General features: G+C 30.6%; 3 protein-coding genes across 6 annotated transcripts; 1 reads left to right on the forward strand and 2 right to left on the reverse strand.

Moving 5' to 3' along the window:
- Positions 1-10,634: 10,634 nt before the first annotated feature.
- Positions 10,635-13,324, forward strand: LOC107422281 (protein ECERIFERUM 26-like). The gene is made up of 2 exons (XM_016031710.4): positions 10,635-11,187; positions 12,365-13,324. The coding sequence occupies exons 1-2, from the start codon at positions 10,756-10,758 to the stop codon at positions 13,235-13,237; spliced, it is 1,305 nt and encodes a 434-aa protein (XP_015887196.3). The 5' UTR covers positions 10,635-10,755; the 3' UTR covers positions 13,238-13,324.
- A 2,392-nt stretch (positions 13,325-15,716) lies between these two features.
- On the reverse strand, positions 15,717-17,921 carry LOC107422276 (small ribosomal subunit protein uS19m-like). Of its 3 annotated transcripts, none has more exons than XM_048477143.2 (5): positions 17,729-17,921; positions 17,153-17,187; positions 16,714-16,790; positions 16,528-16,625; positions 15,717-16,408 (listed from the first exon to the last, which is right to left on the reverse strand). In XM_048477143.2, exons 2-5 carry the CDS (start codon positions 17,154-17,156, stop codon positions 16,126-16,128), a joined length of 462 nt encoding a protein of 153 aa, XP_048333100.2. In that variant the 5' UTR covers positions 17,157-17,187; positions 17,729-17,921; the 3' UTR covers positions 15,717-16,125. The 3 variants fall into 3 exon arrangements, with proteins under 3 accessions (XP_048333100.2, XP_048333099.2, XP_048333101.2); XM_048477142.2 differs by having other exon boundaries at positions 17,153-17,277; XM_048477144.2 differs by lacking the exon at positions 17,153-17,187 and having other exon boundaries at positions 17,729-17,919.
- A 2,037-nt stretch (positions 17,922-19,958) lies between these two features.
- LOC107422310 (chaperone protein dnaJ 20, chloroplastic) lies at positions 19,959-22,578 on the reverse strand. 2 transcript variants are annotated; one of them, XR_007241937.2, is made up of 3 exons: positions 21,855-22,578; positions 21,362-21,457; positions 20,317-20,455 (listed from the first exon to the last, which is right to left on the reverse strand). XR_007241937.2 is itself a non-coding variant. In XM_016031745.4 (2 exons), the coding sequence occupies exons 1-2, from the start codon at positions 22,341-22,343 to the stop codon at positions 20,306-20,308; spliced, it is 639 nt and encodes a 212-aa protein (XP_015887231.2). In that variant the 5' UTR covers positions 22,344-22,572; the 3' UTR covers positions 19,959-20,305. The 2 variants fall into 2 exon arrangements, 1 of the variants encoding a protein (XP_015887231.2); XM_016031745.4 differs by lacking the exon at positions 21,362-21,457 and having other exon boundaries at positions 19,959-20,455; positions 21,855-22,572.
- Between the last annotated feature and the right edge of the window lie 1,024 nt (positions 22,579-23,602).

A 23,602-nucleotide genomic window follows, 5' to 3' on the forward strand; every position in this document is an offset into this window, starting at 1 on the left:
TAATATTTAATTATTGGCTCACAATATGCAAGCATGTTATATATATATATATATATATATATATATATATATATATATATATATATATATATATATATATCCTTTGACATGAGATCCCGTACAAACCAAACTCCAAGAAAACAATATTTAAACTTTCAGAACAAGTTGGGTTGGAAATTAATAAAAGAAAAGAAATAAATTTTTTGGGTAAAATAAAAAAATAAAAAGAAAAAGAAAAAAGAAAAATTGGTCACAAACAAGTGGGGGCATAATCGTATAGCTATATTTGTAGATATGTGCACCACCATATCATGCATGTAGTAGTACCATGCATGAGCTTAAAATATTGCATGGGAAGGTGTATATGTATACTGTGTAGATATATATATATATATATATAATAATTATCTTTCTTTTTCTTTTTCTTTTTTCTTTTTTGCTAAAATATAATAATTATCTTTCAATAATATTCCAAATGAGTTGGCACATGTCCTATCATGTATACCCATGAAATTGAATTGGGTTTTTGAACTTGTTAAATAGTTTGGTTGATGGATTTTGATAAGTGCATGTACCGGATGAGGGGAGCCCTATCCCAGCTGGTGCATTGTAATTTTGGCAGTGTTTCATTTTTATTTTTATTTTTATTTTTGACTCCTTTTCTTATATGATAAATACGCAACCTTAATGTAGGTCAAATCCATACCAAGAATAGGGACACTGCCATGTTCTGTGCACGTGGATTTGGATGTGGACACAATTACCAAGATAGGATAGGTGTGGAACCTCTTGAAGTAGATGATGAAAATAAAAAAGAGATTGATCCTGCATATATATATATATATATACACACCATATTCATATAAGGTTTACGATGATTTTACCATAAGTTTTTATTTATTTATTTATAAATATTAGATTTAAAAATGTATTTGTAGTTTACTAAGTGTTAGATTGAAAATTTATTTATAATTCATTATGTGTTGTAAGATTTATTTTTCTTAATTGAGATTTTAATATCACTAAATTTATATTAAATTATTAATTAATTTTTAAATTTCAACATTGATTCAAACATCCATATGAAATTGATTCTATATATATTATATACAATAATTCTCAGAATTCTAAATTTTAATAAGTAAGAATAATTATACATAAATGCCCACGTATCATTCACAAATGCCAAAACAAAACAAAAATAACCAAGTTTGAAAATGTTGAATCAACTGCTAATAATAGGGGTGTTCATTGCTAACTTCCGATCGATGAAAAAATTTGATCGGTTAGTTGGTTAAATCGCCGATGACCATTTTTAAAGTTTAAAAAACCGACTGAAGCCAATTGAATATTGGCCGATTGATTGTCAGTCAAGTTCATTTTTTGTATTGTAATATGAAAGAATAGAACAACGAGAGAAATAATGAGAGAAAAAACAATGAAAACTCTGCTTTGAGAATGTGATTTGAGTTTTGAGTATGATGATTTTTGTATCAAATTGTTCAAGACAGAACCCACAAAGTCAAACCTGTTGAAGAGTTTCAAGAATCATACAGGACACAAACTCAGATCTATTAAAGTCTAGTTAGCCCTCAACCATCGAAAGAAATACAAAGTGATTCTAGATTTTTTACTAATTGAGCCAAGGATTAGTACAAATAAACCAGGATAAACAATTTCTTGAAATCGATCATAAACCTAGGTTGAAATTGATCATAAACCTAGGATAAACAATTTTTTCGGTTGTCTAGTTTCTATGCATATTTGCCTAACTAATAATAATCAATCTTGCAACCCACATTAATTTTATGAGTTGCTTTTATCCTATTTAGCTTTTATTTTTTAAAACATAAAAAAATTAAATAATTTGTCATTATTTGGAGGATATATATATATATATAAATATATATACATAAATATGTCAATACAGTATTTGGATGATGTAACTGGACATATAATAGTTAATTTTTAAGTCCTTCACAAAGTTTTTCCATTTGTTTGAAATATAGTTTACATTTTTGTTAAAAACCTATTATTGTAGCAAATGCTAATGATTGCCTTTTACAATTAGATTTTTTTTTTTAAATCATTAATTGACGTGATATCTTTAACACATTTAGCGATATCTTTAACACATTTATCTGTTTTCATTTTATGTTGAAAATTTCTAATATATCATAACTTTTTATTGACATAGGATTTTGTTTCAGTGGCTATATTGCTCACAAACAGTATTAAATAGGTGAAATAGGAAATGCAAAAAATTTACTGTTAGCTTTATCACATTTTTTACAGAACCTATCAATGATAAATAAATAATGCAGTCTATTATATCAAAACTATATATATATATATATATAGTTGGTCTCTTATTCAGATATGTTAATGGATTTTCCACTATAATAAAACTATGTATATGGTCAATCTCATATTAGGATATATGTTGGATTTTCCATCAAAATCTTTACAATTAGCTATTGAATTACTTTAAAGGTTGAGATTTAAAAATATAATCTTGAATAAATATAAGTCTTGTAAAATAATAAAACTTTAGGATCGCAAAGAGAACCTTATTAGGATTTATATGAATTTCAAATACATTTTTAAATCTCTATGTAGAACCTTTGAATCCTGAAGGATTTGAGGACAGAAAGAGAAAAATTGGTCGACAATCCAAAGGGGGGTGGATTATGACGACTAATGTGGGGATACAAAACACTGGCAAGTTATCTAATATTCAATCTCATATCGTCCAAGTGTGGAACAGTATGGTTCAAATGTAAAAGTAGTCATTTGTTTAATAACTAAGGCTTTTTCAGAATGGTTGGTTTTAATATTTAAAAAAACTTTAAGGTTAAGCGTGTGGAAGCAATCACAGAATAGGTGATCTTCTGAAATTTGTAATATGATAGCTAAATTAAGAACGATATTGGTAAACAAAGAGAATGAGACATCAATGGAAATAGGGCTTTCCACTTTGCCTTTACAGTGACAAAAAATGGAGACAATATCAATTGACAAAGAGAGTGAGGCATCAATGGGGATGGGGCATTACATTCTGCGTTTAAAGCGACAGAACAACTGATAAAAGAGGTCTTGATGGTTTTCCATCAAGACAATTCTTGATTCAAAACCATCAAGACGATTCTAACCTATGAATTTCTATTATATAAACATATATACATACATATGTATATATATACCATTAATTCTATACTTACCAAACATGCTAACCAAATTTCTAATATCCAATGAGTTGGCATTATGTCATTGATTTTTGCTAGCAGATTGCAAGGCATCAATAATGTTTCAACCACTCATATGCTATCATCTACTTGAATTTATTTCTAGTATTGCTTTCTCTCTCTCTCTCTCTCTCTCTATATATATATATATATGTATAAGTTATGTTGATCATTTCACGTTAACTTGATGGTTTTAGTATCATATCTTTTTTTATAAGCCCTTAAATTGCTTTAGATTTAAAGGCGGAGATTTAAAAATTAATAAATGTCATAATATAGATTTTATAATATATTAAAAATTTTATTTAGAGAAAGCGATTAAATATTGATAAAGAAAATCTTGATGATAAAACTAATAAATATACCTTATATGAACTTGGTTATATGCATATATACACACATTTATACACAACTAGATTTTTATTAAGTTAACTTGATGGTATTATCATCAGAATTTTCTTTCAACTCTTGGATACTTTAAATGTTAAAATTTAAAATTTTATTTATGATTTATCAAATTTTTATAAAATTTATTTTTTCTGATTAAAATTTAATATATTATTAAATTTATATAAAAATTATTTATTAATTTTTAAATCTCAACTTTCAAAATGATTTAAAAATTTTTTAAAAAAAAACTAATGTTAAAATCATAAGTCAATTTAATATAAACCTAACTATCTCTCTCTCTCTCTATATATATATATATATATATATATATATATATATAGAAAATCTATAGTCGACACGGTGCCGATCCACATAATGGGGCACAGATAACTGTGATCATCGGATCATCATAATGGTATGAACTTGACTAAACTCGTATTGAGAGTTTGTATGTTCCCCAGAAACTGGCGACCTCTCCTGCCAAAGTTGTATATTTATATGTATATCCATTAAGTGAACTTTATATTTTATTATCTTTTCCTCTTGAGATCGACATACGTGGATGAGTCAATCTTGTACGAATTGAAAATTGTTTTTTTTTTTTTTTTTTTGACAGGATCTTTTAATTAGGCCCATCTCTTTATGTCTCAAAACTCTTAACTTGCTGCGTGAATCCGTATCATCATTATCAAGTCTTTCCCTAATTTCTTTCTCTATCACTCTATTAATATCACGTACCTCGTATTTTTAATGTGTTTCATACTCAATAATGACATGAATTTGTGTTCAACGTTCAGCCATAGAAATACATATGGCAGACCAAAAAGCTTCGTTGGAAGTAAAGTATGAGCAATTATAAATTGATATAATTTTTTTTTTTTCAGAATTTTCGATGAAAAAAAAAAAAATATATATATATATATATATATATCTAAGCTTGAGAGTGTTATAATTTGGATGATAAAGTGTTGGTACCAATTCATATAGTTACTTTGATGTTTACATAAAGTAGGCTAGTAGCTGTCTTGGATAGTGATATAAGGGATTGAGATAAAACCATACGACCTATTTTAATTTTTGTTGATGGTGCGACAGCATAAAATACGTATTATGGATCAGTATATGTATGACGAAACACTATCAAATTTAAAACAATTATGCTGTTGTACCGGTGCCTAATTACATGTAATGTTTGTGAAACCGTATCTATTTATTTATTTGGAGAGAAATTGACTATATCCAACATAAATTGGGTGATATAGGAGAATAGAATAAAATTTTATATTATATAATATTATTTTTTAAGTGAAATATAATTATGCAGCAACTTTCTATTGGACCATATAGCAACTTTTGCTACCTGATTAGTGTTTAATTACATGCAATCTATGTGAAATTTATTAATCTGTTCCCAGACATAAATTGTCCATATATTTAGATTGAATTTATTCAACGGTCTTTATGATTTGTAAAAAATATTTTGTTAAATCCATTGTTACCTGGAATGGCCGTATTATATAAATATCTACAAAATTCTATTAGGAGAGATGTCTTACATAAGTTTTTTTTTTTTTTTTTGGGAAGCATATCTGATATAAGTTAAATAGGATATTTATATATACAAACAAATAATATTTTAATATGATAAGACTTCATCTAAAATCATCTTATTTAACTATCCGAACAATCTAACGCCTAAAACTAAAATATTTTATTAAATTATATGGGAGATTCCTCTAAAGAATTTATAATATATATATATATATATATATGAATATTATTTGTGATTATCATCAACAAAACCAAAGGTCAATATGATGAGTCCAATTACTAATTATCATATTTCAGTTGCACAAAATTATTAAAAATAAAAAATTTTGGATGTTGAAGTAACAACATTTAATATATGTAGTTTGGTTTTAGGTATAAGGTGAGCAAATATTTCTATTATTATTGGAAAAAATGAATAAATGCAATGTATCACCTATTTATTAATTAGGTTGTCTCCCATGGCAAAGTCCAAATTGATTGCAGTTATTCTTGTAGAAAGATAGTTGTTGGACCACAACCTATGCAAGCGTTTGATCAAGAACAAACAAACACAAGTTGGTAATGTATATACCATCACCAACCAGATTAAAATGAAAACTAATATATAAGATCAAGTCTAATCCTACTATGCCATTTAAATTATTTATTTGTATAACCTAAAATATTTCCCTTTATTTGCATCAATATATATATATATATATATATATTTTTTTTTGTTTTTTGCTCATCAATAATCAATTTCATAGGAGGATACTAATTAATTGACAGATAAAAAAACAGAGATTGTATAGTTTTCGACTTTCTTTTTTAAAAGATAAATAATGTAGCAATAGCTAGCCAAAAAACTAGATTCTAAACTATATTGTTGTTTTCATATGTCAAAAAAAAAACAAAAATAGTATCACTATGATGCACAATATATGTTGACTTATTGTAAATTTGAAAGCTTAAACAATTAAAAGTGGCCAAAATATAATTATATGTACAGTAAGTAGTATTAATAAACAAGTTCTCGATCACTTAGGTGGGAATTGTAGTTTGAAATGATTAAAGGGGATGTTGGTTATTTATAATTCCTTTAACAACTAAATTGGTGGGTGTTAATTGTATTGATTTGCTTTTGTAATCAGGCATTATAGGTGGAATTAATGATTTGAGAGTGATAAGCCAATGTCATCTGTTTAGCTATATGCTATTGTATTGATTATGATCAGCCTTATCTGCATATGTGCCCTTGTATTTCCTATTGTTAGTTGTAGATAATGTCTATCTAGCAAACTCATCTACGTTACTCAAATCTACGCTACTCAAGTGTATATATGCACTGCTATTAATAAATAATATATATGCACTGCTATTAATAAATAACCTTTTTCACATTCTCCACTTAATTATGATACTGTGTATATATGTACTGGTATTGATAAATAACCTTTTTCACATTCTCCACTTCATTATATAGTATCAAAGCTTTGGCGGATGAAAGTTCTTGTATTTGATATTTGGTATCTCCATTTCTATTTGTATATTGTATTTAATATCTGATATCTTTATTTTCATTTGTATTTGTGTTGGGTTTGGTTAAATTGTTTTTTACATTGTTTAGCACATGTAAAGTTCAATTTCTTCTCTTTTTTAATAGAATTATATGTGAATGAATGTATTAGAAAATAAGTTTGATATATTCATCCGTTTAAGCTTTGGAAATAAATGACAACTTAACATAAAATAATTCAAAGACCACTGTAGATTTGATTTACTCTATGGATATGATAATCTTGGTCTTGATTGAATTTCTTGGTAGAAAATAGTACAGGGAAATTGAATAGGTTCATTGATATATAAAGCAGGTCATGAATTAGCTAGATATGCAGTGCCTAGCGATTTTACTGAAATATAGATGAGGGAGGGTCCAACTCCGAATTGGCTTCAACCTCTCATTTATTTAGTTGGATTGTTCTTCTGTTTTTGCTTCTTAGTAAAATTTTATTTTAGTAAAAAAAAAAAATGTGTACCATTTAACAATGATTTTTTTTTTTTTTCTGTTGAATGCCATATTAATAATGATTGATATTGGATGAGGGAACAACCTAATAAAGTAAGACATCGTTATCATTCATCTTTTTCCTTTTGTTGGCAAAAAATTAAAATTTTCTAATATACACATTAAGAAATACCAAACCTCTTTTACAAAAAGTAAGGAAGCATTGTCAAATCCATCACTACGAAGGCTAGGGAGAAGAGAAAGAAAAAAACAAGAAAAAAAGAAAAATGGAAACTCAAGTTCAATAACTACGAGTAATAAATAGCAAAGCACTTTTTAAGCATGTTGGGCATGAATTTGCATGGCTTAAAACAATTGCAAGTAGGGCTAAAGCACTATTTGAGAATTGAAATTACTGTCATGTGATCAAATTGTACTTTTGGCTAAAGATGATTAACAGTTTTAGTGACATTGTAGGTGATTGGTGCTAAAATACATTTATATCATAATTATAAGATCCTACTGATGTGCAAAACTTTAAATGACAAGGTACTAAATGCATCAATATTATTTTACATTATGTATATTAATTACCTCTAGTTTTTGTCAGACTAGAAGGTACTATTTTGTTAAATATACATTTTTTTTTTTTTGGGTAAAATTTTTAAATATACATTTCAAAACCCGATGGTATAGGACAAAGCTATTAACCACTGATAGCTAAATTCATTCGTACATTAATAATGCAATGATTTTAAAATCAAAAACTTCAAGTGCAACATTTTAAATTTGACAGTCTAATTAAGATGCAACACCCTCAAACTAGAAAAAACTAAAATACATACAAAAAACCTAATAAACAGCCACCTCTTTGAAAGTGCCTTTTACTGAATTCGTGGTCTATACAGTCCCTATATTGGGGTTTGGACTTAATCCAATCCCTATAAAATCTTATATATTTATAACTATATATAAAAAGTGAAATGCCACAGCTCTTTCAAATTTTCAGGTCCCCGAAAAATTACATAAATAAGCTTTTCAATTTTGATTTTCAATGGTGAAAGGAAAAGTTTAAAATCAGCACATTTTATGTGTATATATATATATATATTTTTTTTTTTTTTGCAATGCTGCACATTCTTCTTTTACATTTACCTCTCTTTCCCTTTTTTTAATTATTATTATTTTCATAACTTATTTTCTTCTTCTCTTCACCCATATTTGACCCCTCCCAGCAGTAGGCCAGTAGCACCCCTTGCACAGAGTATAACTACTACGTTGTAATTTCGTTTTTTTATCTAAATTTTGGTATTGCAATATGCTTCATTATTTTCTCATGAAATTGATATTTTACTATTAAAATTTTATTGACTGGAGTCAGATTTTTGTTTTTGATAAATTAAGATTTTTGTTTTTGATAAATTAAAACAAAAATGTTTCTTAATTTTGATCATATATATTCCTAATTATATAATATTGTTAATACAAATCTTAAAAATTAAATTCAATGCCAATGAGTGTCAACAGATTAATATTGTAAAAGAAAATTTTTGATTATCATCTTTAACTCAATATAAAATTCTTAAACGAAAAAAAAAAAAAAAAGAAGTGTGAATTTCTAACTTAATTAAGCTTTTCTTTTTTTCTTTTAGCCATCAATTTTATATTTATTTATGTTTTTTTGTGTTGGAATTTAAAAAATATATATAATATATTAGTTTATAGTATTTGTTGAAAATTACATTGACTAATTAATAACACTATAAATAAAAAAGTATTTTGCTTTATCTTGTGAATCAAATATTGTATCATCTATATAATATAAATGGCAATTACATAATAATTAATCGACCAACTGTTACATATCAACCCAGCTGCCTTGAAGTTTGTTATAGCAGGGTTTCTTTGCTCGGATAAAATTTCCAAAAAATACATGATATACACAACTACTTTTGAACAGAAAAGCTTTTTAGTAGTGGAATAGTTTGATGTGGTATTTGTAAACTACGTAAAAATTAATCTATATAGAATATAAAAGTCTTTTTAGAAATATAAAATCTTTTTAAAATGCAAATATCCGCACAGTTTCATAAAATAATAATAATAATAATAATAATAATTATCATTTTTATATCCACATTGAAAAATTATGTAGATATTCATACGGTAAAAAAATTAATATTTTATTTTTTCTTACAAGTTAGCTAGTATTTTGCTGGGATCGAATCAGACAAAGCTATATTCTTCTCTATATCTATACCACTCTATATTTGCATCTACTTCATCGATATTACCATCTATTACAGCCTATAGCTTACTAGTACCTAATAATGGCGGATTTTTGTATTTATAAATATACATACATATATATATATATATATAGAGAAAAATGTTTTTGAAAACTATACTAATTGTTCTTAACACAGCTAATTTGCACGCCAATTTCTGACAGGTCTTAATCATTTCGTTTTTTTATTATTATTATTATTTTTTTTATGTAAACAATAAGGGAGCCATATATATATAATACTTCGAAGATCATTAGTGGAAGCTAAAAAGAAAACAATTGAGGGCAACAGGCATACGTGTAATTTAAACTAGATGATCAGCTTGTTTGTCTTCATTCTTAGAAGAAAAAATTAGTTATTCCTTTTGATATTTTCATAAATCTTTTTCAACTAACATTTTCTCTACATGCTCAAAATCTCCTGCTCTATTGTCTAATAGCATTTCAAGCATTCATTTTACTAATTCACCAAAAAAAAAAGCTTTCATTTCACTACACAACTTATTATATTTCTTATACGAATCCACTGTTTTGTTGTTGTTATATATTATTATTAATTGTTTTAGGTGTCCTTAATTAAAAGCCAAGTGACCCTATAAGCAATAAAATGCAAAACTAACAAGAAATAATTATCCGGCAATATATTATTTAATGAAAGGTAGATCAGCTTCAAAGTAAAAGAAATTGATGTTAGTTAGCATATGTAGCCGCAATCTTCTCAATTTACGTAATGGAATCTAAATTCGCAACAAAAACAAATACATATTTATTGAAAAAACTAAAATCCCTTTTATTACTCAGGAAGATACATGGACCATATGGTTCAAATTTCTAGTATTTTTCTCAACCCAAAATTGTTTCACCAACCTCATATATATGAATCATGATTGGAATTCTGATTTGATATGCTTAAATTAATCACTTTGATATATACATGTTCATTTTTTTTTTTTTTGGGTAAATAATAATACAAGATCATTCTGATAAATAATATATATATATATAAATGATATAATTTTAATCATGCAGGCGAACTTAAATGCAAGCTTAAGGCTCTCCAACGGTTCTCACTGTACAAACCAATCGGAATCTGACAAACAATACAACCCCATTAAATCCCCTACCTGTCATGGACCTTCCCTTCCCCAATCTCTTCCTTCATAAAACCCCTTCAATTTGACACCCCTTCCTACACCCAGAAGGACCCAAAAAAAACAAAAAAAACAAAAAAATTCCCACTCTGTCCAATTCACAAATTTTTTCTCTTATTTTCCTCATTCCCAAACACAAGCCCCAATATGGTTTTCTCTAAGGAAGAAAGTTTGGTCTATGGTTTCAAGCTTTCCTCAGTGGGACCAGGCAAAGTAAGTGGTACAGATGTGGTTCATGAGCTAAGTAGCATGGACTTGGCCATGAAGCTTCACTATCTTAGAGGTGTTTACTTCTTTGATAGCCAAGCAGTCCAAGGGCTAACCATTCATCATATTAAGGAAACCATGTTTACTTGGTTCAATGAGTACTATCACACCTGCGGGAGGTTTAGAAGATCAGATGGTGGGAGACCATATATCAAGTGTAACGATTGTGGGGCCAGGTTCATTGAAGCTCAATGTGATAGAACCATTGATGAATGGCTAGGGATGAAGGATTGGTCTTCTCTTCAGAACTTGCTTGTTTCTCAGCAAGTTATTGGTCCTGAACTCTCATTCTCTCCCCCAGTTCTCTTGCAGGTAAGAAAAGTTTCTGCACTAAGTTTGAATCTGTTTTGAGATATTATTGGACTATAGTGGATTAGACTAAAAGACTTAAATTTTTTATTGGAACAAATTTAAAATAGCCTCATCCAATCTAGTGCGGTCTAGCATCTCAAACAAGCTATAAGACTGGATTGTTTTTCCTAGATTTTTAGATAATCATAAAGCAATTAAGAACAGCATATCATGTTTATATTGAAAAGAGAGAAAAGGTAATGTATATGCATGTAGTTGGAAGCTAATCGTAAAAATCTTTAGAAACAAACAGCGTACCCTTTTTTGTAAATATGGAACGGAAATTTTTTTTTTAATTTTTTTTTTATATAAATAAATGGTAAGTCTTTGATGTTCTTTGACTTGTAGCTAGTTTACCAATAATTTTTCTTCAAGAATTGTATGTACCTTTTTAGTATAAGTTGTTATTAAGTTTCTTCGTTTGTTTTATTACTATTATTATTATACAACTACTTTTAGTCGCCAGCTAGTGTTGTTATTTATAGAAAGAAGGTATTAATTATTTATTCTTATTAAAAGTTGGTTAAACCAAACTCCTCTATGGACTATAGGGTATAGACAGACCTTAAAAGGGAAAAAGGATCAAAGTTTTATGTTATGCTCATTCACGGCTTTCAATCTCAACCCTTTCAAATACAGTTAATACAATCTATATACCCCGATTGTACTTTACATGTTACATGTAATTGGGGTAATATATTTCATAGATTACATGTGATTTAGAACCAAGAGCTCAAACAATTTTTTCTTTTTCTTTTTTTTTTATTTTTTTTATTTTTATAAAGATGGAAATATCGTTAGATATTTTTGCCTTTTGAGGTAGGTAGCTAGGTAGGAGTTCTCGAAAGTTTAATGACTAAGCAATTAAATCTGAGAAAAGTTATGAGCTTGAAAAAGTGTAAACAAAATCTTCAGATTCAGAGTTTTAAAAGTTTGTAATTATTTTCTTACCCAATGCCAAATGTTCCAAAAATATTCAGGAAATGTATGCCCTGTAAAAGTCTGTTTGGATAAAGGTACTGTTGACAAGATTTGAAAATTTTACTTCATTTGCATTAAGCTTTGGTAATTAGCTGATATGATATTAGCTTTTAAGCCTTTTTTTTTTTTTTTTTAATAAAAAAAAATTTCTTTGCAGATAACATACTTCAAATGTGGAGGTTTAGCATTTGGCCTAAGCTGGGCACATGTACTTGGAGATGCATTCTCGGCCATAGATTTCATCAACAGATGGGGCCAAATCATGGCTCTTTATCAACCAAATGCTCCCCCACCGAACACAGAGCTAGAAAATTTTGAAAACTCACCAGGAATTGCCAAAGAATTACCACTTTCATTGAAACGGGTCGACCCGGTTGGTGACCATTGGATCACTCCCAATAACTCAAAGATGGAGTTGTTTTCATTCACCATCACACCCAGCCAGATAACCCACTTCCAAATGAAAGTAATGGGTCCAATTTTTGAGTCTCTCTGTGCTATAATTTGGAAATCCATAGCCACAATCAGACAAGATGGTTCTGAACCCAAAACTGTTTCAATATGCAAAAATGATCACAAAAAGCACAAGAGTGGGAAGCTAAGCAACAGTCTGACAATAAGCACGGTTAAAACTGATATCTCTGTTCCTGATGCAGATCCAAACAAATTGGCAAAATTTCTTGTTGATCAAGCTATAGATGAGACAACCCAGATTAAAGAAGCTGTAGAGAAAGATCAGGGAGTTTCTGATTTCGTTGTTTATGGAGCAAATCTGACATTTGTGGACTTCCAAGAAGCTGATCTGTATGGATTGGAATTCCAAGGACATAAACCAATATTTGCTAGTTATACTATTCAAGGTGTTGGTGATAAAGGTGTTGTTCTTGTGCTTCCAGGGCCTCCTATAGGTTCTGGCAAAAATGGTGGCGATGGAATATTGGTGACAGTAATTTTGCCAGAAGGTGAAATTTTGGAGCTCAAATCTGAGCTGAGAAAGAATGATTTACTGCTTGAGAATACCATTGAATGAGGTGAAATGTGTGAGTGTGATGAGGCTATGAATAGGCTTCATTTGATATGTACTTTATGGCTCTGGCATATATATGTTCCAACTCTATATTTGTTGTTGTTTCTTTTAATTTTCTATGAAAAGAGAAGTATTTGTCACCTTATAAAAGAAATATATGACAAACTTCCATGAAATTATAATTAACAAGAAGAAAAAGAATAATTTTATGTTAATAAAGTTCAAATTTCCAAATTTTCTTTAGATTTACAAACTGTGCACTTGAAATCGGTCTCTAATAGTCGACAACCTCAACAAAAGTTTTGAGTAATATCCCAAAGATATTTATAAAAAAGGGGGAGAAAAAAAAAATCTTATATTAATTCTTCAAGATAAAAATTTGTTACTTTTATAAAAAAGAAAAAAGAGTTTAACCGAAGATCTTTGGCTTGGAGAATAGAGATGGAGCTGAAAACCACGACTCTTTTTGTTCACTACTACTGTTACTTTCAATGCTTGTACTTAGGATGACAGGGAGAGAGAAATTATAAATGTTGCCAATTGGTCGTTACGGACAGAAGACTTGAAACTTGGTCCCCCATGGTGTGGTAGTAATTCAATGTCAAATTAGGCTTTTTTCCCTTTTTTTTTTTTTTTTTTTGGTTAATAAAAACTTCATTGCATAAGGCACAAAAACACCTCCCAAGAAAGGGAGGGGATTACAAAGAGAGGTTACTTCCAAGGGCATCCTTACAAAACAAAAGAATACCCTGTCTGAAGGGCTTTCTTGGCCAGCAAGTCAGCCACCCTATTGGAATTTCTGGCAGTTCCAGGACAAACACCATTTCTCCTTCTCAAAAATAGATCTAAGGTAAATAATATCATATCTTGTTTCCCACACCACAGGATGTTCCAAGGAAATTAAAGAATATCATTCACAGCTTCTCTACAGTCCAAAGACCAATAAAGATCTTTCCAATTCCTCCTCTCGGCCACTTCAGCTGCCCAAGATAACGCTTTCACCTCAGCCTCCACAGGGGAACCTCAGCAGATACGTTTAGAATCACAAAACATGACCTGCCCCCTCCAGTCTCTAACAACAAAAGCAATCCCAGCTTGATCATTGCAGAAAGCCGCATCAGTGTTGACTTTCCACCAACCTTTGAGGAGAAATCCACCGTTCCTTTGTTCTGCTACTTTGAATACTGCTTAACTCTTCCAGGTTCAAAAAAAATCATCTAAAAGTAAATTGAAACGTTGCAACAAATCCCGGCTAGGGCTGGATTCAGAGAAGATCTTTTCATTTCTACAGGACCAAGTAAAATACAGCAATGTCAAATTAGGCTTTTGGTAGCATGTAATGTCATATAAATATTTTCCAGTGAAGAGAAAGTATTATCTGTATCAATTACACCATATCATTCATTGTCATTTTTAATTATCATATTAAATGTAAATGATTTTAATTTTATACACGTTGGATGGCCATAAATTAATGCATAATTAAAATATGTAGATTCTATATGTTGCATATTTGATGATAAATAGTTTGTTAATGATATAATGATCGCATGTAGAAGTTAATATCAAATTCGGCTTTTAATAGCATGTAATGTCATACAAAAGTCGGTGAAACGGTTGCCATATCTGTATTCTTTAAAGGCCGGTAATGGGAGCAGAAATTTAATATGGGAGTAAAGTTTTGGCTGCAAACTGCTGGCCCCTTACCATGTGAATGAGAACATTTTCAGGGTAAAGAGCTAGCCAGCCAATGCTTTTTATTTTGCAAGTTCCAAGACCAACAAGGTACTTAAATACTTGACCCTGGCATATACCCCATACACATCAAATTTTCACCTACCTGTTCTTAGAGAACAAACTAAATATCCTGTTTCTATCCAAAAATAAAAAACTAAATATCGTGTTTCTTTTTTAAAATAGTAGTAGTGGTATAATAATAATAATAATAATAATAATAATAATAATTCCTTGACCAAAACAAGTAGAAGGAAGGATTTTTGAGAATAGAGCAAGATCAGGCAAAATGGGGACGCGACCTAGAAAGCAAATGAAACTGATTATCCCATGTCATTGTGGGGCCAAGTATTAATTCTGACATGCTCATATATATGGTATATATTTATAGCATATATTTATAGGAAGAGACAGCTTTTGAAACCAGTAGGTAGAACTCCCAACCAATTCTCTCAACCTCTAATCCTGAAGATATTTAAAAAAATATCACAGGGGAATAGGTGTACTCCTTTATAGTTGTTCAGAAAATGCAACCTCGGTAATGAAAGAATAGTAAAGTTTGGACAAGTCACATTTTGGAGTAGGGCCTCCAATCTAGTTAGTTCCAGTCGTCCATTACAACTAAAGGAAGTTACATTTCACCAAAAAAAACAAACAAAACAAAAAAAACAAATTTTTAACATAAGCCTAGCCAGTCACCCAGCCCCCTCAACCTGCCCAGGAAAAAATGTAACATAAGCTTCCACAATGAATGGCTAAACATGTTTACCTCAAATTATTACGAAGATGGGGATACAATTACATGTTAATGTAATATGGCTCTGCTGTATCCTTGTAAACCCAAATAACAAAATCCATCATAACATTGACAAGAAAAAAAAGATTGCTTCCTTTAAGCCTATTCCATTTCAAAAAGTTAAATCGATGGTAAAAAGCAAAACCGCTAATTCATCTGTCAGTCAAAATTCCCAATAACCATAACTGAAGAAAATTGTCCAGAGAGAAACCCCAACCTAACAATTCATCCAAGATGCTTTTCTGATCTTCAGCCAGCTTGTCACAGCTTTGATTCCTTAAGAGCTTCTTTGAGCTCCTCAGGTAACTAGGACAGGTAAAATCATGCTTTCTACGTACATCATGCGCATGTACATAGACTTTTACTTTTTTGATTTACCACCCTTTTTTCCTGATCCTGTGTGTTTAGCATGAGGCTTTCGTTTTCGTGTAAGAGCAAACTCTCCAAATTTATGACCAACCTTTTCTTCAGTAATCTTACAACGAATGAAATTTTTTCCATTGTGAATTTGCACCGTAGAACCAACGAATTCTGGCAAAATAGTAGATCTCCGAGACCATATCTTCCTGTTATTGAGAAGATCTTTGTTCTTCTTCATTCTCATCAGGAATGCATCCACAAAAGCTCCAAAGTAAAAATGAGATCTGCACAAAAACCAAATCCCAAATTGGGTACTAAAAATCCAATGAATATATAAAAACATATACAACCATAAGAGTTAAGTATATAAGCAAAAATGGGTAATAGCAGTACAAAGACATACTCTTGCTTGGCTTGGGCACCCCCAGACTCAGGTAAAGCAGCTTTACCCACTTTTCCCTGTCCTCCTCGTCCTACAGAAAATGCCCTTATCGAGTTCAGCTGTATCGAACGCAAACCATAAACTTTTAGATGCACATAATGGCAGCACGTACATTTACAAAAAATACATTTAAGAAGGCAAAATTACCTTGGTGGACTCTGAGAGAAACTTCTCAACCCGGCCATGGTTAAGAGTAGAAAACAGGCGCATAGCCATGTCTGCCTCTGTTACAGGACAATCAGACTAGAATGGATTAGGTGTTTCCACAGAAGACATTACTGAAACATGCAAGTTAGGGAGGAATTTCTCGCTGATGTAGTTTATTTTAGGCTCAATTATTGTTTTTAACTAATCCCAGGCTTTCTAGCTTTGTTGCGCAAGCCAAAAGTAAAATAATACTTTTGCATTCTCACTTGGGCACTCTTAAATCATTTGACTTTTGCAGCCATGACCAATTTAAACACAACAATATGGATAACAAAAACTTTTATATTTCTTATCAATAAAGTAATGTTTCCTCTTTAAAAAAATAAAAATAAAAAATCAAATCAAATCAAACAAACGTAAGAGTTACAGAGAAAAGCACCCATTAATCATTTGTTGACATATCCTCCATCATGCCTTAGATGATGCAAGCACAACAACAGCGCACCAGATTAAGAACAACAAACAATAATGGCCACCAAGTAACAAGGCTCACCCTTTATCAACCTCCACGATTTTGAACAAAACAACAAAATATTGCCAGGTGAGTTTAATTACTTTATGATGCAGTCAGGCATATATAAAATTTGTGGATTAGCAACACATACTCGGTTTCACCATATCAGCTAATAACTAATCATTGATTTTGTACCAACAAACTATAGATAGGCATTATGACTGAGTGGTGAAGTTCTACAAAGCTGTAATCACCATTACAATTAGGAACAGAAAAGCCACCAATGAACCCGAAATCTTTCCCCCAAATGAAGAAATTAAAACCCTAACTATCAAAATTTTAAAAAATAAAAAAAGCATCCCATCCCCCAAATTTTTCCCCAACCCGAAACGAAAACCCTAAGTAATATTGCGAATTGTAGAATCAAAAAATCGAAACGAAAATGAAGAATAAAATTCAATAAAGACATAAAAAGAGAAAACGGAGAGAGAGAATACCGACCCGCAGAGATTGAAGGTGAAAAGCTCTCGTTCACAGCTCTCAAGACTGTGCTCCAGAAGACCAAAAGAATTGCTCTGGTTTTTTCTTTTATGTTGGTGTTTTTTTAATATATGTTCAGGGCATATATCGATGCTAATGTTTATTATTTCAAGAAATTACGAAAAATGCGAAAGCGAATAATAAACAATTTCAAATTGGTTGTAAAAATAATTTTGATATATATATATATATATATATATATTCAGTTATCAAAGATTTTTGATTCGATGTTGTGTTAAAATTATAAGAAAAAGAATTACGGAAAAGAGACCCGTCTTATCTTTTTGGGCCTTGGGAAGGGATGTTGAGACCCAACCCATCTTGGTTGATAATAGACTGTGACCACCAAAGCCCGTGAGAAAAATCGTTTATCTTGTATTTATTTATTTATTTTGACAGAAAAATCACTCATCTTAATTCATTAATCAATCCTCTGTATGAATCTAACTAATTTGATCAATTCCAGAAAAGATTTCAAATCTATATGGGACCATATTAATTAAATATCTACTAGTTTAATCTACTCGTTTTATAGGTCTTGACAAAAGCTTTCAGACAATGGACACATCCAAGTGGGGATTCAAACTTACTTCAATCTTCCAGCGTTTGACTTAGCAAAAGATAATGTAAAATCGAGTTTCATCAAATTTTTATTTCTTTTTATTTGAGCTTTATAGGGCCAAATGAATGAGTATTTATGTGTCTAAAAGTCAGTATAAGAACAACAAGAAATTAGTAGTATCTTAATCTAACCTCATATTGTTTGGAACACTTTAGAATTCGAGTTACAAACTTGGATAGTAGATGTTGGTAAATTGTTGTTGGTGAAATTAGTTTTTCTGGGTTGATAAAGCTACACACTGGCTCATAAATCACGGGTTCAAAATACTAAAATGAGGGAAAATTTATTGTTTAAAAAAAAAAAAAAAAAGGGTGATAATTCATGGTATGTGAGATGAGAAAGATGACTTTCCAAAAAATAATTCAAAAAGTCTATTTACAATATTAACTCTTTCATTTGTTGTCACTACACAAGGTAGAGATTAATTTGAAAAGCCTTTGGCACCCACACTTGGATCTCATTTTTCCTCATAAATTGCATATATTGTGGCCTCAATAATAAGTTGAAAAATAATACTATAACATCAAGAGACAAAATCGAAAGGGTCCCAAACTCCATATCAAGCCATGAAGCTGTAGCTTTTCTAACACAGACAGTCATGGAAGCGCCCTTTCATATCAATGCATTATTCATGAGGCAAGCTATTCAAACAAATTAATACCACAAAGCACATCCTCTCAATCAATTAGTGGCCCACTTAACACCTCTAGAACCGTGCATAAACTAATTCCAAGGAAATTTGTCCTTGTACTCACAACCAAACACTCAACAAAGGAAATTATGAAAAGGAAATAAAAAGTCATAACCACTCATAAAGGATTGAGAAACTCATAAATGACTTTGAAATGCACCCAGAGGTAGTCAACAGCTCAAAATGAGTAGTAGAACACCAGTAGAAATCCTTTTTTATTTGGCATAAATATTTTTATTTGTCATTTTCTTCGGTGGGAATTTAAGATTATTACTTTTAGTATACATGGACAAAATTGTTTTGTCAGACAGAGAACTGTAGAATACAGTAAAAAGGTCGGGTTTTTATAAATAAAAAAAAGGGTAAAGAAGGCCAAAGGTTAAACGGTGAAAAGGACTAGATATTATTGAGAAATTTGAAAGGACAGGAAAAAAGTTGTGTGGTTCACACCAGTTCAACTTTAACTCATCTGCCACATCACCCGCCATCATGAATTGCCTCTTGTGCTTATCAATTTCTGTGGATGCACATTGGTTTTTCATCAATCAAAATCAAGGGGTTTTTAACAAAAAAACGAGGTTATATAACACACATAATGCTCAAAGAAGTTTTTTCTAATGGTGCGTTGGAGGGTTTGAAGGAAGAAAGACTTCGTCAAGATTTGCAAAAGAATCTGTTTAGCCTAAAATTTTGATATTTTGACATCCTAACCAATTCTAGAAGTTACTTAACCAAATATGTTTTACAGTACAGGGTAGATTACAAGCAAACATCCATTTTTTGTTTTGGTAAATGTTGGGTAAGCAACCTCGTTACCGATAAGAGAAATTCATCCAAGCAGGAGGATTAGCCTTTCTCAAATATCCACAATCCAATCAAACCCATAAAAACCAGATTAATTGCATCAAAATTGAGTCATATTCACAACATTCACTCCCCACATGAACAAAAGGAACACAGAAAATTGTTGATGACTCTAAGAAAAAAGGGAAAAAAGTACTCTCATAACCATATATGTACACTATAGTTTTCCTATAATTATGTTTAACATGGCTAGAGGTTAAACTTCACATTCTTTTTTTTTGGTTTAACTAAGCCATCTGTTTGGCATATGGAAGTACTTTTTCTCTTTATTGGTAGAGCCAATGGAAAGCAGATTATATATGCAGAGGTAGGAAGATACGTGGACTGAATGGGTATATACAAAGATGAAAAGAGGACCTATCTATAATCCATTGTAGGATTCTTCCCTACGGCGCCGCATTCGAGCTCCCCATGACATGTTTCCCGTCATATCCTTGTTCGTGCTTCTTCTTTTAAGCTCTGACAGCTGAGATTGCCAACGATATTTCCATTCACTCTTCTCCTCCATGCCCTGAGTACAAAGAACAGCACAGATGAATATAAGCTGGTTCACCATTTGATACCACGACTAAAAGAGTCTTGTACCAAATAAATCACAAATTTCTTTTGTCAATACAGAACAAAAAAAGAGAAGACACAAATCTACAAAACGAAGTGCAAATGATTATATAACTATACAAATGACCCCCCAATTTCTAGCAACCAGAAGCACAGCCATACTTGAAATGTTCAGCCAGTTGTAATAGCATGGAGGAAGTAGCTTTCTTTAGTGAAAAGATTGAAACACTCATGAACACGTGAGAGATTGATGAATTGAAGAGCAAGTAACTTCAAACATAATGAACAATAAAAATAAAAATATGAAAGTTCTATAACTCTTGAGATAAAATCTCCAAATACAAGCCAAAATATAGAATAACACAAGAAACCAAAGCAGAAAGTGTTAAAATCACCCAGAAAAGGAAGCACTTACTTCAACCTATCTTCTAGACTAAAAACAAAAGGCAGGTTTATACCTCATGATATATTTTGATAAACTTTCTTAACAACATAAATAGGTAGATGGAAAAATAGGAAGCTTATATCCCTCATTCAAGGATATTAAGTCACATATGAATATTTTTAATTCATATGAAAACCAGATTAGACAACAACTTGAAAGAACTAAAATAAATGGTTAGGACTTGGGACAAGGTTTGAGAACATGTTGAAACAAAAATAAAGTTGTTGAGGCATTATTTAATTCATACACAATAATCAAGATCTAAGGCTTTACCAAACAAAAATAATTAAAAAAAAAGACTTAAGAATGATGAAAATTGTTAAAGGAATTCAAACACTGTTTATAATATTCAATCTTATATATTCCACAGTACGACTGACAATACTAAAGCCGCCAGCTGAATTTCTACAATACCTTGCCAAGTCAAGGTGGGTTCTCTTTCTCTACCTGGACGACCAAAACAAAAAATACAAGCTGGGTTCTCTACTGCCCCATCTGCTTCCTTTCAACCTATTTTTTAATTAAAGAATGTTATAATTTCTTGCTTTTTCTAAATCGTCCTTTACTTTTTCTAGTAAAAAAACTAGTTGCGTATTCAAACCAACCATAAACTTAAAAAAGAAAAAGCAACCATTTCCTGACCAAGAAATTCAAACAAAACAGCCCAAAAGAAAAACACAACAAAATGAAACAATTTTTTCAAACCCAATTTTTAAATTTAAAATAATAATTCAAAAAAATAATAGTTTCTTGAAGAAAATACTCAGATTTTCCAAACAATCAATCCCCTCCAAGAAATTGATGAATACCCAAAACCCAGATAAATTAATCCACAACAAACAATCAGACAAACACATTAATCAACAAAAATCACATTTTTAATTAAAAGTTAAAAAAAAAATTATACCTCATCTTTTTGGTATCGTTTTCTGGCAGAGAAAGCGAGGTGAATACCCTTAGCCATGTCCCTATCATACAAAGCTCTCCTCCTGGGATCAGAGAGAGTCTCATACGCCTCCTGAACACGAATGAACCTCTGGGTATACTCCTCGACCCGACCCGGAGGAGAAACATCCGGGTGGTACTTCCTCGCGAGCTGTTTATAGGCCTGCTTGATATCTACCAAAGATCCCCATTCAGGAATACCCAGAAGCTCGTAGAAGCTCAGCTCGGCAGCCTCGGAGAATACGAACCCATCGTTGACTGTGGCTTTGACTCTGACGGTTCCGATTGAATCCCGGGTGGTGGTGGTGGTGAAGATGATGGGTCTGTGGTGGTGGGCCGGAAAGAAAAGGACGTTGTGATTCGGGTCGGGTATCGATTTGTTAACGGGTTTCACTGGGAAGGAGAAGAAGCGGGAATCGCTTCCTGACATCGTTAATCCGTGGCTTCGCATCTCTCTCTCTCTCTCTCTCTCTCTAAAATTTGATTTGGGTTCTTCAAAGTTCTAAATTTTATTTAGACATGGAAAAGAAAAATCAAAATTGAAAGAGAATTTGACCCCTTTTTTTTTTTCTTTTTTTTTTTTTTTGGGTAATCAGGAAAATTAAAAATTCAGGGAAATGAGAAAGCTTTTGTGGACTGTGTTTGTGTTTAGAGATAACATATAATGAGGCGGACTTATATATTATATTATACTTGTCTAATATATATATATATATATATATATATACATGGGCTTGGGAAGGGTTTGGTTAGGACAAAGAATCAGCTTTTATCCATGAGGGTGTTTGAATTCCAATGGTAAAATTTCTTTCTTTTTTTTTTTTGAGAAGAAATATTAAAAGTAATGGAATTTTTTTTTTCTGTGAAACATGGACTCCTGTTATAAGTAAGGTGCTCTTAACCTTTAACATGTGTTTTTCTTTGTTCTTATTTTTAATATTCTTTTTTCATTAATCAGCTATCAAAATTCGTTTGCCAACAAAAAAAAAAAAAAAAAAAAAAAAAGATCATCAAAAGACTACAAATTCGAAGTTGAAATCGATTTACAGAAAGTAATTCTTTTTTTATTGTAAAATAATTAGAAGTTAATTTATTACAAAGTAATTAATGGTATGAAAAAATATCACCCTTTTGTGTTTGTTTTTATTGGTTGTCAATATATAATAACAATAATCATAATAATAATTATTTAAGCTGTACAAATCCTATCACAAAGAAAATATCAGGTTCAAAGAATGTGACAAGTTGTTTATTTGATACATATATGTCTAATTATAGTTTTAGACATTTGATAATGGAGATAAAAGAAAATAAATAAATAAATAAATAAGGAGCTCTTTGCTGCTGTTTCTTGCTAATTAGTTGAGCCTATGACGATGAGCTTCATGCGTGATTAGATATTTAAATTATGTTTCCAAAACAAATTTTTTTTCCATCCCCAAACAAAGCATTAATCAATTTTGAAGGTGGTTTAACTTGGAAAGCAAGTTAATTGGGACCCAATGAGAGAAGCCAAATTTGCCCTTATTATATTGGCAAATATGGTCCAAGTTGGTACTAATTGTAACAAAATTGTAAGACAAAATTACCGATATCTGCATACGTCTTATCCTACATCATCCATTAATCTCACCACTACTACTTTTTCTATTTTTTTATTTTTTTTATTTATTTTTGGGTAAATACCACTACTACCCTTTCAAAATTTGA

This window comes from Ziziphus jujuba, chromosome 3 (assembly GCF_031755915.1).
Source record: "Ziziphus jujuba cultivar Dongzao chromosome 3, ASM3175591v1".
In the NCBI taxonomy this organism is placed as follows: domain Eukaryota; kingdom Viridiplantae; phylum Streptophyta; class Magnoliopsida; order Rosales; family Rhamnaceae; genus Ziziphus; species Ziziphus jujuba.

Excerpts from the sequence above, each read along its gene's own strand:
- LOC107422281 (XM_016031710.4), top strand. The coding sequence starts at position 10,756 with ATGGTTTTCTCTAAGGAAGAAAGTTTGGTCTATGGTTTCAAGCTTTCC. Across the intron at positions 11,188-12,364 it reads CTCCCCCAGTTCTCTTGCAG|ATAACATACTTCAAATGTGG; the intron begins GTAAGAAAAGTT and ends ATTTCTTTGCAG.
- LOC107422276 (XM_048477143.2), bottom strand. Across the intron at positions 16,626-16,713 it reads TTCTCTCAGAGTCCACCAAG|CTGAACTCGATAAGGGCATT; the intron begins GTAATTTTGCCT and ends CGTTCGATACAG. Across the intron at positions 16,409-16,527 it reads GGTGCCCAAGCCAAGCAAGA|ATCTCATTTTTACTTTGGAG; the intron begins GTATGTCTTTGT and ends GTTTTTGTGCAG.
- LOC107422310 (XM_016031745.4), bottom strand. The coding sequence starts at position 22,343 with ATGCGAAGCCACGGATTAACGATGTCAGGAAGCGATTCCCGCTTCTTC. Across the intron at positions 20,456-21,854 it reads AACGATACCAAAAAGATGAG|GGCATGGAGGAGAAGAGTGA; the intron begins GTATAATTTTTT and ends CTTTGTACTCAG.